Genomic DNA, 14,205 nt, shown 5'->3' on the forward strand with positions numbered 1-14,205 from the left:
TCAGAGAGCAGCGCTAAGAAATCTGAGAAGGGGTATGAAGAATGGGTGCAGTGAGTGAAGGGGGTTAGTTCTGGTCTTCTGGCTTTTTCCTCAGATGTGAATGAATGCACCTCTGGGAGAAACCCATGCCACAGCTCCACCCACTGCCTCAACTTCGTGGGCAGCTATGAGTGCCGTTGCCGCCTCGGCTGGAAGCCTATCCCTGGGTCCTCCAATGGCCCAAACAACACAGTCTGTGAAGGTCTGGAGCTCAGATGCTACACTCTTGGAGACCCACACTCAAAACATCTAATCACATACTCATTGGTACCCACACAAACCAAACAGAAAGATCACTGGGGGTCCCCTGCTGTGTAAGGTGTTAAGCATTTTGAGGTTAAATGTGAAAAGATCTTGGAGGGGTGGGGGGTCCTAGAGAAGGAGCTGGGGTACCAAGCGGAAGGCTCCCAGGGACCCTAGGCAACAGCTAATTACCAGCTGTAAAGAGGATATGTCAGTATTTTCACAAGCTGTACTTGTCTCATCTGCTGTTTACATACTTCCTATATATATTCACAGCATCCACTACTCAAGGATGTGCTGTCCTTGATTCCAGGAGGTGGCATCACCTCCTGGGAGGAATGAAGCACTAATTGGAAAGTAAGGGGGCACAGTGAGGAGAGGAACCTCATCAGACTGGGGCAGAGCCTGACTCCCTTCTTTGTGTCCCCAGATGTGGACGAGTGCAGCTCCGGGAAGCATCAGTGTGACAACTCCACCGTCTGCATCAACACTGTGGGTTCATACACGTGCCACTGCCGCCAAGGCTGGGTGCCCAAACCTGGATTCAGTGATGAGAAAATGACCACCATCTGCGAAGGTACTTATCCTGCCCTGACCCACCCATAGCAAACACAGATGCTGCCACACCTAATGAACTGCTCCCCTGTCCCCTGCAGAGATCCGCTTCCCCACCTGGACTGCTTCCCCTGGAATCAAGAGCCAGGTGAGTGGCCCCAAAGGGACAGGCAGCAGGAAATCTCTCCGCAAAGCCTGTTCATTTCCCCCAAGCTCCCACACTCACATGAGACTTTCTGACCACCTTGTCTTCTCCCCCAGGCGCTCTCTCACTTCTTTAACAGAATCCAGGATCTGGGCAGAAACTTCAGTTCGGCCTCTGTCCTGAACACTGTTCGGGTAAGGGCAGGACCCAAGGGAGGCAGGTGGAAGCATCCCATAGAAGCCTTGGGAAACTTTGGTCTGGAAGGGGACACCCCAACAACAAAGGTGCTCTCTCTGAGGCTCTGCCTCTCCCACAGGGTGGGTGGGAAAAGTGGACAAGTGTAGTGACTATTGAACACACGGCACACCTACTAATGCTCTTTCCTTTCCCTATTTCTGGATATTGGGTTTACATCATCCTTGACACTAATGAAAAAGCTTGACCTTGAGAGGCTGGATTGCAGGGGCAAAAAATCACCCAGGGAATCACATCCTGTACCACTTGTATCACCCAGTCTCTTTAGTCTGTTTTCTGTGACTGGCTCATACCTTTATATGGCCTCTCAGATGCATGGGCTCCTGGCTTTGTGTCCCCATCACCCCAGGTGCTCATACAGGAGATGAGTGATCTGCTGGAGACCCCCGGGGACCTGAAAACCCTGCCCTTATCAGAGCAGCGCTTTGCAGTCACTAACCTGCTCTTTGGCCTGGAAAATGTCCTGAGAGGGGTGAGCAAGGCATTGCCTAAAGGGTCATGGAACTTCAGTTCATCTGCAGGCATAGGTAAGTCAATACCTGAGTCTGATCGCAGGTTCCTGCTTTGCTTTTTCCCTGCCTCCTTGCTCTTCCAGTCTCACTAGAGCAAAGTGACCATGCTTATATCTTCCAGTTAATCTCATAAACAAATTAAAATAAAAGGTTAAGGGCAAAATAGTTGAGAGGGACTAATAGGAACAAACTTGTAGTTGTAAAATAAATAAAGAGATGTAAAGACCATCCCCATGGAAAAGAAATGAAAAATGGCAAAATGGTTGTCTGAGGAGGCCTTACAAATAGCTGTGAAAAGAAGAGAAGTGAAAAGGAAAGATATTCCCATTTGAATCAGAGTTCCAAAGAATAGCCAGGAGAGATAAGAAAGCCTTCCTCAGTGATCAATGCAAAGAAATAGAGGAAAACAACAGAATGGGAAAGACTGCAGAGCAAAAAAAGAAAAAGAGACTCAGATGTATAGAACAGACTTGTGGACTCTATGGGAGAACCTGGGGGTGGGATGTTTCAAGAGAACAGCATCGAAACATGTATATCTAGGGTGAAACAGATCACCAGCCCAGGTTGGATGCATGAGACAAGTGCTCAGGCCTGGTGCACTGGGAGGACCCAGAGGGATGGGGTGGACAGGGAGGTGGGAGGGGGGACCGGGATGGGGAATACATGTAAATCCATGGCTAATTCAATGTATGACAAAAACCACTGCAATGCTGTAAAGTAATTAGCCTCCAACTAATAAAAATAAATGGAAAAAAAAAAAAGAAAATTAGGGATATCAAGGGAAATTTTCAGGCAAAGATGGGTTCAATAAAGGACAGAAATGGTATGGACCTAACAGGAGCAGAAGATATTAAGAAGAGGTGGCAAGAATACACAGAAGAACTGTACAAAAATGATCTTCACGACCCAGATAATCACGATGGTGTGATCACTCACCTAGAGCCAGATATCCTGGAATGTGAAGTCAAGTGGTCCTTAGAAAGCATCACTACAAACAAAGCTAATGGATGTGATGAATTCCAGTTGAGGTATTCAAATCCTGAAAGATGATGCTGTGAAAGTGCTGCACTTAATATGCCAACAAATTTGGAAAACTCAGCAGTGGCCACAGGACTGGAAAAGGTCCGTTTTCACTCTGATCCCTAAGAAAGGGAATCCGAAAGAATGCTCAAACTACCACACAATTGCACTCATCTCACACGCTAGTAAAGTAATTCTCAAAATTCTCCAAGTCAGGCTTCAGTAATACGTGAACCATGAACTTCTAGATGTTCAAGCTGGTTTTAGAAAAGACAGAGGAACCAGAGATCAAACTGCCAACATCTGCTGGATCTTCGAAAAAGCAAGAGAGTCCCAGAAAAACATCTATTTCTACTTTATTGACTACACCAAAACCTTCGACTGTGTGGATCACAATAAACTGTGGAAAATTCTGAAGGAAATGGGAATACCAGACTGCCTGACCTGCTTCTTGAGAAACCTATATTAAGGTCAGGAAGCAACAGTTAGAACTGGACATGGAACAACAGACTGGTTCCAAATAGGAAAAGGAGTACATCAAGGCTGTATATTGTCACCCTGCTTATTTAACTTATATGCAGAGTACATCATGAGAATCGCTGGGCTGGAAGAAGCACAAGCTGGAATCAAGATTGCTGGGAGAAATATCAGTAACCTCAGATATGCAGATGACACCACCCTTATGAAAGAGACTGAAGAGGAACTAAAAAGCCTCTTGATGAAAGTGAAAGAGGAGAGTGAAAAAATTGACTTAAAGCTTAACATTCAGAAAACTAAGATCATGGCATCTGGTCCCATCACCTCATGGAAAATAGATGGGGAAACAGTGGAAACAGTGTCAGACTATATTTTGGGGGGGCTCCAAAATCACTGCAGATGGTGACTGCAGCCATGAAATTAAAAGATGCTTACTCCTTGGAAGGAAAGTTATGACCAACCTAGATAGCATATTAAAAAGCAGAGACATTACTTTGCCAACATAGGTCCATCTGGGCAAGGCTATGGTTTTTCCAGTGGTCATGTATGGATGTGAGAGTTGGACTGTGAAGAAAGCTGAGCACCGAAAAATTGATGCTTTTGAACTGTGGTGTTGGAGGAGACTCTTGAGAGTCCCTTGGACTGCAAGGAGATCAAGCCAGTCCATCCTAAAGGAGATCAGTCCTGGGTATTCATTGGAAGGACTGATGCTGAAGCTGAAACTCCAGTACTTTGGCCACCTCATGTGAAGAGTTGACTTATTGGAAAAGACCCTGATGCTGGGAGGGATCGAGGGCAGGAGGAGAAGGGGACGACAGAGGATGGGATGGCTGAATGGCATCACCGACTCAATGGGCTTGAGTTTGAGTAAACTCCGGGAGCTGGTGATGGACAGGGAGGCCTGGCGTGCTGCGATTCATGGGGTCTCAAGGAGTCGGACACGAGTGAGCGACTGAACTGAACTGAAGGTACAGAATCTGGAGAAGGAAATGGCAGCCTGCTCCAGTATTCTTGCATGGGAAATTCCATGGACAGAGGAGCCTGGAGGGCTACAGTCCAGGGGGTCGCAAAAGTCAGACACGACGTAGTGACTAAACCACCACCAACAATGTTCAGCATAGGGAATGTAGTCAATAGTATATGGAAATGAATGGTAACTAGAGTTAGTGTGGTGATCATTTTGTAATGTATGATAATATCAAATCATTGTATTGTACACCTTAAACTATTATAATATTCTAGTTCAATTGTACTTCAGTGAAAAACAGAGAGAAAAAAAGGTTTACAATAAATTAAAAACTAAATTTTCATTGTAAAATGAAGTATCAGCAAAGGAAACAATTATACTGAAGAATTTACAATAAAATATAAATGGCCTCAGAACAAGACTACCTGGTGGCTCAGATGGTAAAGAATCTGCCTGCAATGCAGGATACCTGGGTTCGATCCCTGGGTCAGAAATATCCCCTGAAGAAGGAAGTGATAATCCACTCCCAGTATTCCTGCCTGCAGAATTCCAAGGACAGAAAAGTCTGGTGGGCTACAATCCATGGGATCGCGAAGAGTCAGACAACTGAGTCACTAACACTTTCACTTTCTTTTCAAAAAAAACAAGGCATTAAATTTGGAAGTGTATAAATCTAGTATTTTTGCTATTTAAGTCTGATTTGTTTTATTTATTAAGTTGAAATGCACTTAATATAAATGCACCATTTTAACCAGCATGCACAATTTGGAGACATGTAGTAGTGTATTCACAGAGGTGTATAACATTCACCTCTATTTCTAAAACATTTTCACAATCCCAAAGGTATTGTCTGTCCACCAAACAGCCACAAATTTCTCCTTTCCTTCAGCACTGGCAATCAGCTATTGGTTTTCTGCCCCTATGGATTTCCATCTTAGATAGTTCCTATAAATAGAAATAAATATATTATATTTCCTATAAACATTTGGATTGTTTCTACCTTTTGACTGTTGTGAACAGTGCTACTGTGTATATTGTTGTATAGGTATTGGCTTGAATATCTATTTTCATTCATTTGGGTCACAAAGCTCAATGTGGTATTGCTGAGTTATGTGATAGTTCTATTTTTAACTTTTTGAGAAACTACCTATTTTCCCAAGTGGCTATTTTTCCATTTTCCTTTGTCAACAGCAATGTACAATGATTCCAATCTCCTAATTGTCAGTGACACCTGTTGCTTCCATTTTTTTTCTTTCATTTTAGCCATTCTAGTAGCTGTCAGGAGAGATTGCACCATGGTTTAACCTCCATTTCTCTAGTACCTAAGGATGTTTAATATTTTTTATGTCATTGTTGAGCATTTTGTAACTTTCTTGGAAATATGTCTTTCTATTCAAGTCCTTTTGCCTATTTTTTTTTCTTTTGGCCATGGCATACAGCATGCAGGATCTTAATTCCCTGACCAGGGATTGAACCCAGGTCACCACAGTGAAAGCACAAGTTCTAACCACTAGATGGACAGGAACCCTCCATCATCTGCCTATTTTTAAATTTAGTTATTTGGTGTTTAGCTGTTGAGCTGTAAGAGTTCTTTATATATAAGACTTCTTAATATATATAATATATTCCATATATTCTACTAGTAGACCACGTGATATATGTGAATTGCAAATATGATCTCCCACTCTGTAGATCATCTTTCCACTTTCTTCATAGGCTTTTCACTTTGATGGACATATGCTTAAATATGCTTTAAATTTTGATAGAGTCCATTTTATTTATTGTTTCTTTTGTTGCTTGTGCATTTTTATCACATCTAATAATCCATTTCCAAATCAAAGATCATGCAGATTTACCCCTATGTCTTCTTCTCTTCTAGTTTTAGCTTTTAAATATACATTTTGATGCATTTTGAACTCATTTCTGTGTATTGTGTGAGGTAGGGGTCCAACAGCCTTTTTTTCTGGGTATATAGCCAGATATTATGGAAGAGACTCTTCTGTCTCCTGTTGAATGGTTTTGGCACCCATTGTTGAAAATCAATTAACCATAGGTGTATGTGTTTATTCCTGGACTCTCAATTCTATTGTGGTGGTCTATATGTCTCTCCTTATGCCAGTATAATACTGTTTTGAATACTGTATGTTAGTGGTCAGTTTTGATATCAGGAAGATGAATACTTCAACTTTGTTTTTCATTTTCAAGATTGTTTAAGTATTTGTGTTTCTTCAATACCATACAAATTTGGGGATGAAATTTTCCATTTCTGCAAAAACTAATTAAATGCTGTCATAGCATTATTAGTATTGCATTGAGTTTGCAGATCACTTTGGGGAATATTGCAATCTTCAAACATTATCTTCCCATCCATAAACACTGGATTTCTTTCCTCTTATTGAGTGTTTTCAGTTTCTTTAAACAATCATTTGTAGTTTTCTGTATACAAGTTTTGAACCTCCTTGAGTAAATTTGTTCTTAATATTTTGTTAAAGATTTTTGCATTTATGTTTATAAGAGATACTGATCTATAGTTTTATTTTCTTGTGATGTCTTTATCTGGCTTTGTTTTCTGGGTAATGGTGGTCTCATGGAATTATTTTGATTGTGTTTTTTCCTCTTCTATATTTGTAAGAGTTTACAAAAATTCATGTTAATTCTTCCTTAAATGGTTGGTAGAATTCTAATCTGGGCTTTGCATTTGGGGATGTTTTGATTTCTTATTCAGTCTCCTTACTAGTTATAGGTCTGTTCAGATTTTCTGCTTCTTCTTCAGTTACTCTTGTAGTTTGTGTGTCTATAGGAATGTCCATTTCATCTAGATTATTGCTTGTGCTGGTCTCACCCTATTCATAATCACTGTTGTGGTTGGACTGGTCTTTGTGGTCCTGTTATCTAACCAGACTTGAGTCCCCTCCTCCTCTTGCAGTTAAGTCAACCTACTGAAACTGGATTGTGGTGAAGGAATATGCAGTGTTTGTTTATTTGTTTATTTATTTATTTATTTTACTTTTAGACAGTGAATGATTTTATTATGTAAGTATATCTCATGCAATACTTAAAATATATGTGTGTGTGCTCAGTCATGTCCAACTCTTGCAACCCCATGGACTGTATCCTGCCTGGCTCCTCTGTCCATGGGATATCCCAGGCAAGAATACTCGAGTGGGTTGCCACTTCCTGCTCCAGGATATCTTCCCCACCCAGGGATTGAACCTGTGTCTCCTGCATTGGCAGGCGGGTTCTTTACCCATGGAGCCCCCTGGGAAACCTATTTAGGTTATATTATATTGTACTTATGGTAAAATATTACTTTAGTTTTTTTATTTATTTATTTTAGTTAGAGGCTAATTACTTTATAATATTGTACTAGTTTTTGCCATACATTGATAGGAATATGCCACGGGTGTACATGTGTTCCCCATCCTGAACCCCCCTCCCACCTCCCTCCCCATCCCATCCCTCTGGGTCATCCCAATGCACCAGCCCTGAGCACCCTGTCTCATGCATCAAACCTGGACTGGTGATTTGTTTTATATGTGATAATATACATGTTTCAATGCTATTCCCTCAAATCATCCCACCCTCTCCTTCTCCCACAAGACCAAAATACTGTTCTATACATCTGTGTCTCTTTTGCTGTTTTGCATATAGGGTTATCGTTACCATCTTTCTAAATTCCATATATGTGTGTGTGTGTTAGTATGCTGTATTGGTGTTTTTCCTTCTGGCTTACTAACCTCTGTATAATAGGCTCCAGTGTTATCCAGCTCATTAGAACTGATGATTCAAATGTATTCTTTTTAATGGCTGAGTAATATACCATTGTGTATATGTACCACAGCTTTCTTATCCATTCATCTGATGATGGACATCTAGGTTGCTTCCATGTTCTGGCTATTATAAACAGTGCTGTGATGAACATTGGGGCCCACATGCCTCTTTCAGATCTGGTTTCCTCAGTGTGTATGACCAGGAGTGGGATTGCTGGGTCATATGACAGTTCTATTTCCAGCTTTTTAAAGAATTTCCACACTGTTCTCCAAAGTGGTTGTACTAGTTTGCATTCCCACCAACAGTTTAAGAGGGTTCCCTTTTCTCCACACCCTCTCCAGCATTTATTGTTTGTAGATTTTTGGAAAGCAGCCATTCTGACCGGCATAACATGGTACCTCATTGTGGTTTTGACTTGCATTTCTCTGACAGTGAGTGATGTTGAGCATCTTTTCATATGTTTGTGAGACATTTGTATGTCTTCTTTGAAGAAATGTGTGTTTAAATCTTTGGCCCATTTTTTGACTGGGTCACTTATTTTCCTGGAATTGAGCTGCAGGAGTTGCTTGTATATTTTTGAGATTAATTCTTTGTCAGTTGCTTCATTTGCTATTATTTCCTCCCATTCGAAGGATGTCTTTTCACCTTGCTTATAATTTCATTCATTGTGCAAAAGCTTCTAAGTTTAATTAGGTCCCATTTGTTTATTTTTGCTTTTATTTCCATTACTCTGGGATGTGGATCATGGAGGATCCTGCTGTGATTTCTGTCAGAGAGTGTTTTGCCTATGTTCTCCTCTAGGAGTTTTATAGTTTCTGGTCTTACATTTAGATCTTTAATGCATTTTGAGTTTATTTTTCTGTGTAGTGTTAGAAAGTGCTCTAGTTTCATTCTTTTACAAGTGGCTGACCAGTTTTCCCAGCACCACTTGTTAAAGATATTTTCTATTCTCCATTGTATATTCTTGCCTCCTTTGCCAAAGGTAAGGTGTCCATAGGTGCATGGATTTATCTCTGGACTTTCTATTTTGTTCCATTGATCTGTCTTTCTGTCTTTGTGCCAGTGCCCTACAGTCTTGATGACTGTGGCTTTGTAGTAGAGCCTGAAGTCAGGCAGGTTGATTCCTCCAGTTCCATTCTTCTTTTTCAAGATTGCTTTGGCTATTCGAGATTTTTTGTATTTCCATACAAATTGTGAAATTATTTGTTCTAGTTCTGAAATAACGTTGGTAGCTTGACAGGGAAAATGTTGAATCTATAGATTGCTTTGGGGCGTATACTCATTTTCACTACATTGATTCTTCCTATCCATGAACATGGTATATTTCTCCATCTGTTTGTGTCCTCTTTGATTTCTTTCATCAGTGTTTTATAGTTTTCTATATATAGGTCTTTCGTTTCTTTAGGTAGATACATTCCTAAGTATTTTATTCTTTTCATTGCAATGGTGAATGGTATTGTTTCCTTAATTTCTCTTTCTGTTTTCTCATTGTTAGTGTATAGGAATGCAGGGGATTTCTGTGTGTTAATTTTATATCCTGCAACTTTACTATATTCATTGACTAGCTCTAGTAATTTTCCGGTAGAGCCTTTAGGGTTTTCTATGTAGAGGATCATGTCATCTGCAAACAGTGAGAGTTTTACTTTTCCAATCTGGATTCTTTTTATTTCTTTTTCTGCTCTGATTGCTCTGGCCAAAACTTCCAAACTATGTTGAATAGTAGTGATGAGAGGGTCACCCTTGTCTTGTTCCTGAATTTAGAGGAATTGCTTTCATTTTTTCACCATTGAGGATAATGTTTGCTATGAGTTTGTCATAGATAGCTTTTATTATGTTGAGGTATGTTCCTTCTCTTCCTGCTTTCTGGAGGATTTTTATTATAAATGGATGTTGAATTTTGTCTGCAAGCTTTTTCTGTCTACAGAAAGCCTGTCTACAGGCTTTTTCTGCATCTATTGAGATAATAATATGGTTTTCATCTTTCAATTTGTTAATGTGGTGTATCACATTGATTTGTGGATATTGAAGAATCCTTGAATCCCTGGGATAAAGCCCACTTGGTCATGGTGTATCATCTTTTTAATATGTTGTTGGATTCTGTTTGCTAGAATTTTGTTAAGGATTTTTGCATCTATGTTCATCAAGGATATTGGCCAGTAGTTTTCATTTTTTGTGGCATCTTTGCCTGGCTTTGGTATTAGGGTGATGGAACCCTCATAGAATGAGTTTGGAAGTTAACCTTCCTCTGCAATTTTCTGGAAGAGTTTGAGTAGGATAGGTGTTAGCTCTTCTCTAAATTTTTGGTAGAATTCAGCTGTGAAGCCATCTGGTCCTGGGCTTTTGTTTGCTGGAAGGTTTCTGATTACAGTTTCAGTTTCTGTGCTTGTGATGGGTTAAGATCTTCTATTTCTTCCTGGTTCAGTTTTGGAAATTTATACTTTTCTAAGAATTTGTCCATTTCTTCCAGGTTGTTCATTTTATTGACATTGTTGCCGATAATAATATCTTATGATCCTTTGTATTTCTGTGTTGTCTGTTGTGATTTCTCCATTTTCATTTCTAATTTTGTTGATTTGACTCTTCTCCCTTTGTTTCTTGATGAGACTGGCTAATGGTTTGTCAATTTTATTTATCTTTTCAAAGAACCAGCTTTTAGTTTTGTTGGTTTTACTGTGGTCTCTTTTGCTTCTTTTGCATTTATTTCTGCCCTGATTTTTAAGATTTCTTTCCTTCTGCTAACCCTGGGGTTCTTCACTCCTTCCTTTTCTAGTTGTTTTAGGTGTAGAGTTAGGTTATTTATTTGACTTTTTTCTTGTTTCTTGAGGTAAGCCAGTATTGCTATGAACCTTCCCCTTAGCACTGCTTTTACAGTGTCCCATAGGTTTGGGGTTGTTGTTTTTTCATTTTCATTGGTTTCTATGCAGTGTTTATTTTAAGGTACCATACAAGGAGTCCAGGGAAGCTAGTCCTCAAAGCACCTAAATGACACAGCACACTTGAAGGCACACAGTGAAATTACAAGGGGGAGACAGAGGGGGGCCTGGAGTTGTGCTTTTATTGCCATGGAGGGTGGAGGGTGGGGGCCTAGGATTTGGGCGTGATCACTCTTTTCTGGTGAATTGAAAACATAAGAGCCAGAATTTAAAGTATGGGAAGAGATAAGAACAAACAGCATAAGTGGTCAGTCACTGAAATCATTGAAGATTGCTAAAACAAAGGAGCCTCAGGAGGGGGAGGTGGCCTCTTTATCTAGTCCCCTTCTCCCCCGACCAGCAATGTGTTAACTGTATTTGAAGTGGGTGTCTCTTTGAAATGAATTCTTGGACAATTAAAGCTTAAGTCAGGCACTGAAAGTGAAAGTGGCTCAGTCAGGTCAGACTCTGCTTCCCCTGGACTATTCAGTCCATGGAATTCTTTAGGCCAGAATACTGGATTGGGTAGCCTTTCCCTTCTCCAGGGGATCTTCCCAACCCAGGGATCGAACCCAGGTGTCCTGCATTGCAGGTCGATTTTTTACCAGCTGAGTCACAAGGGAAGCCCAAGTCAGGCACTAGCATTATATATATATATATATATATATATAATATAAAATAAATATAATAATAAATAATTATTTATTTATAATTATATATTTTTATATATTTAATTATATGATTAAATTATATTTAATTTATATAATTTTATATTATATATCATAAATTATGTATTTATTATAGATAAAGTACATAATTATTATATATTATATTATATACATTATATATTGTATATATAATATTATATATAATTATAAATAAATATATATATAAATATATATATTATATAATTATGATTAAATATATTAAATAAATATATATATTAAAATATTTTTTTTAAGTTGTCAGGGATTATACTATAGTTAAGTAATTTACTCATAGCTTGTAAAATCCTCTAAATGCAGATGGTGTATGTGTTACAAAACTCATGTCCTGTGTTCACTGCTCAAAAACTAATACTCCAGAGGCAGCTGCTTATAGAAAGGAAATGTAGCTTTAATCAGAAGATTGACAATCTTGGGAGAAAGTGTATCATTGCATCCCCACAACCTGCTTCCAAGATTCTGTTCAGCCATGGCAGTTTGGTTTTTTTTTTTAATTAACTTTTTATTTTATATTGGACTATAGCCACTTAAAAGACTTCCCTGGTAGCTCAGATGGTAAAGAATATGCCTGTAATGTAAGAAACCTTGGTTCGATCCCTGGATCAGGAAGATACCCTGGAGAAGGAAATGGCAATCCACTCTAGTATTCTTGTGTACAGAATTCCATGGAAAGAGGACCATCGCAGGCTACAGTCCATGGGGTCGCAAAGAATCAGACATGACTGAGTGACTAACACACACAGACATAGCCAGTTAACAATCTTGTAAAAGTTTCAGTGAACATCAAAGAAACTCAGCCATACATACACATGTCCATTCTCCCCGACTCCCCTCCCACCCAGGCTGCCACATAACATTGGGAAGAGATCACTGTGCTATACAGTGGATTCTTGGTTACCCATTTAAAATATAGCAGTGTGCACATGTCCTTCCCAAATTCCCTGACTATCCTTTCCCCTCATCCTTCCCCTCCGGCAATCATAAATTCATTTTCTAAGGCTATGAGTCTCTTTCTGATTTGTAAATAAGTTCATTTGTATAATTTCTTTTTAGATTCCACATATAAGAGATGTCATATTTCTCCTTCTCAGACTTACTTCACTCAGTATGACAATCTCCAGATCCATCCTTGGTGCTGCAAATGGCATTTTATCATTCTTTTTTAAATTCAGCCATAGTAGTTCTTTATGTGGGGTCTGTTGCTCAGTTTCACAACAAAAACCAGATAGTTGGAACATCAAAGAATTACTATTACTTAAAGAAAAGCAGATATCTCAATTAAGTGAATTTAACACTTTTTCTACAAACGGCAAGGTGCAAGAGTTGGGGCTTATTGAAATCACTCCTTTTACATGCACCCTAGCTCTCCAAGGCCAGTATCCTTCTCTTTTCCATCCTGAGTCCCCTCAGGTGCACTTTTGTGCATGGCTGCCGGGTGAGGGCTTGGCTGTGGATGGCTTATTAGCTCCCTCCTGAGTTCCCTCAGTCTCACAGTCAGGGGTGTTGGTTGTGGTTGATGGCTTGATTGCCCTAGCATCCTTTGTTTGCTGATATGGTAAACAACATTTTTCATCCATAATAATTACACATATATACTACATAAAAATATATAGTATATCTGTATGTCATTGGAAAAGACCCTGATGCTGGGACAGATTGAAAGCAAAAGGAGAAAGAGGCAGCAGAGTATGAGATGGTTAGGTAGAAATCACTGACTCTATGGACATGAATTTGATCAAACTCCACGGGTTAGTGAAGTACTGGGAAGCCTGACATGAAACAGTCCATGGGGTTGCAAAGAGTTGCACACGACTTACCAACTGAACAGCATGGTGTTATAGCCATCAAAACAATCATACTTACTAATCTAACTCCCACAATTCATAGAAATGTCACTGGTGGTGCAGGCGCCATGCTACAGGAATATCACCTTGATTCAGAATCGGACAGAGATGATGCTGACCTGGGATACAGTGCATGATTCTGGTGACTCAGGTAATGGCTGAGACAGCAGGTGAGTCTTCACTGTGTGTCAAGATGACCAAGGATATGACAAATGGAATATTGAAGTTTAAAGGGAAGTGTGGGCTATCGTGGGTCAAAAGGAAACAGTTCATCTGTAGAAGAAGAGGTCCTTTCGGGTACTGCAAGATGTCAACCTTAGCCTTGTCCTGCAGGTCTTGCTGTGGTGGGCCTCCTGTCCACTCCATGGATGCACAGATTCCTGGCTGAAGCCCCTCTGGTCCTGGATGCTGAGGAACCGACAACTCTACATGAGACACACAGGGGTTTGCTGCAGGAAACCTCCCACATCCTGCTGTCAGATGTCATATCTGCCTTTATCACCAAGGACACTGAGAACCTCAGGTTCCCAGTCACCTTTGTCTTCCAACATGTGAGTCCAGGTGGGATGGAGTGGTGGGTGTGGAACAGGCCTGAGTCCTGGGCCCAGCCTCGGGCTTCAGCGGGCTCTGCCATGGGTGCATAAACTGTTTAGGAAAGCCCTTCACAAGCCAGCTTTGGCTCAGCATTTCTGAGCAACAGAACCCTGAACTCACACCAACTTCCTCTTCCTGTTAACACA

At 40.1% G+C, this 14,205-nt stretch overlaps 1 protein-coding gene across 10 annotated transcripts in view; it reads left to right on the forward strand.

Annotated features, from left to right (window-relative positions):
* The window catches only part of LOC110122304 (adhesion G protein-coupled receptor E2-like), a 62,551-nt gene that overhangs the window by 8,665 nt on the left and 39,681 nt on the right, over positions 1-14,205 (forward strand). For 8 of the 10 annotated variants that reach the window (XR_011486076.1, XR_011486084.1, XR_011486087.1 and 5 more), the window contains 7 exons: positions 95-241; positions 713-859; positions 939-985; positions 1,099-1,176; positions 1,587-1,764; positions 13,509-13,616; positions 13,799-14,016. Coding sequence is in view for 5 of the 10 variants with exons in the window: in XM_070462862.1 (XP_070318963.1) it covers positions 95-241; positions 713-859; positions 939-985; positions 1,099-1,176; positions 1,587-1,764; positions 13,509-13,616; positions 13,799-14,016 (923 nt within the window). In the remaining 5 variants the exon portion in view is untranslated. The remainder of the gene's footprint in view (positions 1-94; positions 242-712; positions 860-938; positions 986-1,098; positions 1,177-1,586; positions 1,765-13,508; positions 13,617-13,798; positions 14,017-14,205) is intronic. The other 2 variants (XR_011486088.1, XR_011486089.1) reach the window with 1 other exon arrangement.

Source organism: Odocoileus virginianus, chromosome 3 (assembly GCF_023699985.2).
Source record: "Odocoileus virginianus isolate 20LAN1187 ecotype Illinois chromosome 3, Ovbor_1.2, whole genome shotgun sequence".
Taxonomy (NCBI): domain Eukaryota; kingdom Metazoa; phylum Chordata; class Mammalia; order Artiodactyla; family Cervidae; genus Odocoileus; species Odocoileus virginianus.